General features: G+C 50.2%; 1 protein-coding gene across 1 annotated transcript; it reads right to left on the reverse strand.

The window, feature by feature from the left end:
- Positions 1-722: 722 nt before the first annotated feature.
- On the reverse strand, positions 723-1924 carry LOC123168612 (ethylene-responsive transcription factor CRF1-like). The gene has a single exon (XM_044586495.1). It carries the CDS (start codon positions 1782-1784, stop codon positions 810-812), a length of 975 nt encoding a protein of 324 aa, XP_044442430.1. The 5' UTR covers positions 1785-1924; the 3' UTR covers positions 723-809.
- Between the last annotated feature and the right edge of the window lie 1092 nt (positions 1925-3016).

Genomic DNA, 3016 nt, shown 5'->3' on the forward strand with positions numbered 1-3016 from the left:
ACATTGCAAAAATGTACTTTAATTATTAAATAATTGTGTCTGTGTTATATTGTCCGTACGTGTGAAATTTAACATGCATTATCTTTATATAACTCTTGCAAACTATTTCAAGAGCCCGTGGCAACGCACGGGCATTGTACTAGTTGACTTAATGAATAGGCAGCATGAGACCGCTTTAACTAAAATCGTATAGAACAAAGGGCAAATGTCTTTTGAGGGGAGCATATGGAAATATGATGGGTCCAACACCGCATTCACTTTTTATCTACCAATCAACACAAATATTCTAAGCAGACACAATACACCGTCGGCTCCATCTAGCTGATGTGCCCTTTTCCTTTCGTGCTGAATATTTCCCATAATACAAACGTTGTGCGGACCGAGCAAACCATGACAAAACAAAATGCATGAAAAAAAATATAATTTGTGGTCTTTACAAATTTAGTTTACTCGTGTGCAAGTAGTACCATTAGAATTGTGATTACAAATTATTCACAATAGAGTTCTCTATTACTTAGAGACATACCCAAGTATAATGATGTAAAACAGTGCAACGATGGAAAGTTCATTAATTTCCAAATTTATGGAAGTATGGAATTATTTCGACTTTCACCAAACTGGTCTGCCGCATGCTCCCATCAAAATGTCGACAAATTTGCTCAATCGGACTTCACGAAATGCCATCATCTACCGCAACACCAAAATAACTTGACTTACACATATACTAAATAATGACATTACAAATAGTTGTAACGTGAAATAAAGAATTGCATATTATCTATACATAGAGGTGATTAACTCCTGATCAATCATAGCTCAGTGAGAGGTGAGGCAGACAAAACATCGTCAAAGAAGACATCCACCTCTCGCCACATCGGAAGCTCGCCCATCTCCAATAAACTCACCGGCTCGACATTAGCTGCATAATACTCAAGGTGTGATGACATCATACCATCATCGTCGAAAATCGTCGGTGCAGCAAATGAGAGGCCGGGGAACATGCAGTCTTCGTCCTCCGGCGGCACAATAACATCGGCGTTGCAAAACGGAGAGTAGTCGCCGCCTGTGCGGCACGTGTCCACTGAAATCTTCAAACCGGCAGAAACGGTAGACTCATCAGGCTTGCTGGCATTGACTGTAGACGCCATCACCTCGAGCGGCCTGAGGACAGAGACCGGCGAGCCCACAAACTGTGACTCATCACTAGACTCCTCGCATGTGGCCGCCGCAAGGAGGTGGCCGACATCACCATCAGCATCGGGCAAGACAGCATGATCAGGATCGGCCGAAGGGGATGGCGAAGTAGGAAAATTCGTTGTGGCAGATGGCCCACGAAGCCGGAGGGCGGCGCTATCATAGACCATGGCAGCCTCTTCCGCGGTGTCGAAGGTGCCGAGCCACAGCCTCACCCCCTTGTTGGGGTCGCGGATCTCCGCCGCATACTTCCCCCACGGCCGCCGCCGAACCCCACGGAATTTGGGCTCCTCCACGAAGTCAGCCCTCCTCTTGGCGCCGAGGACAGCCCCTCTCCGGAAAGGAGAAGCCTGCGGCTGCGGCGACACCATCATCCTAGCCGGCTGCTCGAGGTGGATTTCCTCCACGAAGCGGCGTCCCTGCCGCGGCGAGTCGTCACTGGAGGAGTCGGTGGCGTCCCGATCCTCGAACGTGACGCGAAGGACTCTCGGCATCGCCACGGCCGCGGCCTCCTCTCCCTCCTCCTCCTTGACGACCCTCCTCCGGTGCTGATCCAGTGTCTTCCCACCGGCGACGATGGCTTGCACCATGGCCACCCTCCTCGTGGACTGATCGAGAGAGTGAGGAAAGGTCCTGGAAGACGAAGAGGAGGGGAGGTGGAAAGGGGAGGGGAGGTGGATCGGCCAACGCGAGGCTTTGGGAAGGGGAGAAGACGTACTCTACCCGTTTATAGGATCTCCCAGCGTAATAGGCAACAGTTTAATAGATTGATATGCGAGGGAGATATTCTTTATTTTTGGCTGGTTGGGATGGAGGGAATCGCGCTCCCGTTACGCTACCAAAAATCAAGCAATGTGGACTCATGTAGTACGTGTCAATGACACACGGGACCCGACGCTTCCCCCATTTACGTACACGATCGCATCGTTGCCTTCTCTGCCGGACGACGATGGTTGATTAAGTAAGTAATGATAATCGGATCGATTTAGATGGACGGGGCGGTCAAGTTCTGCTTTATTTTGGGAAACGAGAGATCCTTGAAAATCTCTACCCGACCAACCGATCCACCGCGCGTATGTATAGCCGCAACCTTTCTCCGCGTATCTACCGCCCAATGCCCATGCATGCACCTATCATACGCGGTCGGTCAATTTGTACGTAGGATTCGATGCAACAACAAAAAAATCTACTCGTACGTAGGATAAATTGATTGGGCAGTGTCTCCGGGATACGGTGGACACCCATGCAAAAAAAAAAAAGGTACGGTGGACACGATACGTATGTACGTGATCTAAGTATCTAACTGAGTGGAGGGCTAGTAGTAAAATTCTGGGGTCAAACGTAACAGCTCGATCTGGTCCAAGGCATCATCAATCTAAGCTAAGCAGACCGGGACAACGCAAGAGACCAAACTGTTGCCAGGGAAGCTAGCGAACAACGGCGGCTCGACGACGACGACGGAAAGATGCCGAGGCGCAGGGGGGCGAGAGATACCGGACAGAACCGGGCCGGCGGCGGGTGGAGACGGCGGAAGGGACAAAGTGAGCCACTGAGGGGGCGTGGAAAGGTGCAAACTGTCGTTACGCTGTGTTTGTACGTGTGTGGGTGTGACACGAGCTGAGAGGGACGCGACGATCGATGATGGGACTGCTGTTGGAGTAGCAAGTGGATGTCGGAGACAACAAAACTGGACTGGCCTGCCTGGCTGGCTGGCTCTAAATTTAAATGAGACAAGCTATTTTTGAATTGGAACGGGAGGGACATCGTCATCGGGCTGATGGGACGACAAGGGGTTGCTGTTTTAGTCTAGCAATGTACACCT

This window comes from Triticum aestivum, chromosome 7D (genome assembly GCF_018294505.1).
Source record: "Triticum aestivum cultivar Chinese Spring chromosome 7D, IWGSC CS RefSeq v2.1, whole genome shotgun sequence".
Lineage (NCBI taxonomy): Eukaryota > Viridiplantae > Streptophyta > Magnoliopsida > Poales > Poaceae > Triticum > Triticum aestivum.

What these genes read in the sequence shown, in the direction of transcription:
- LOC123168612 (XM_044586495.1), bottom strand. Translation starts at nt 1,784, where the DNA reads ATGGTGCAAGCCATCGTCGCCGGTGGGAAGACACTGGATCAGCACCGG.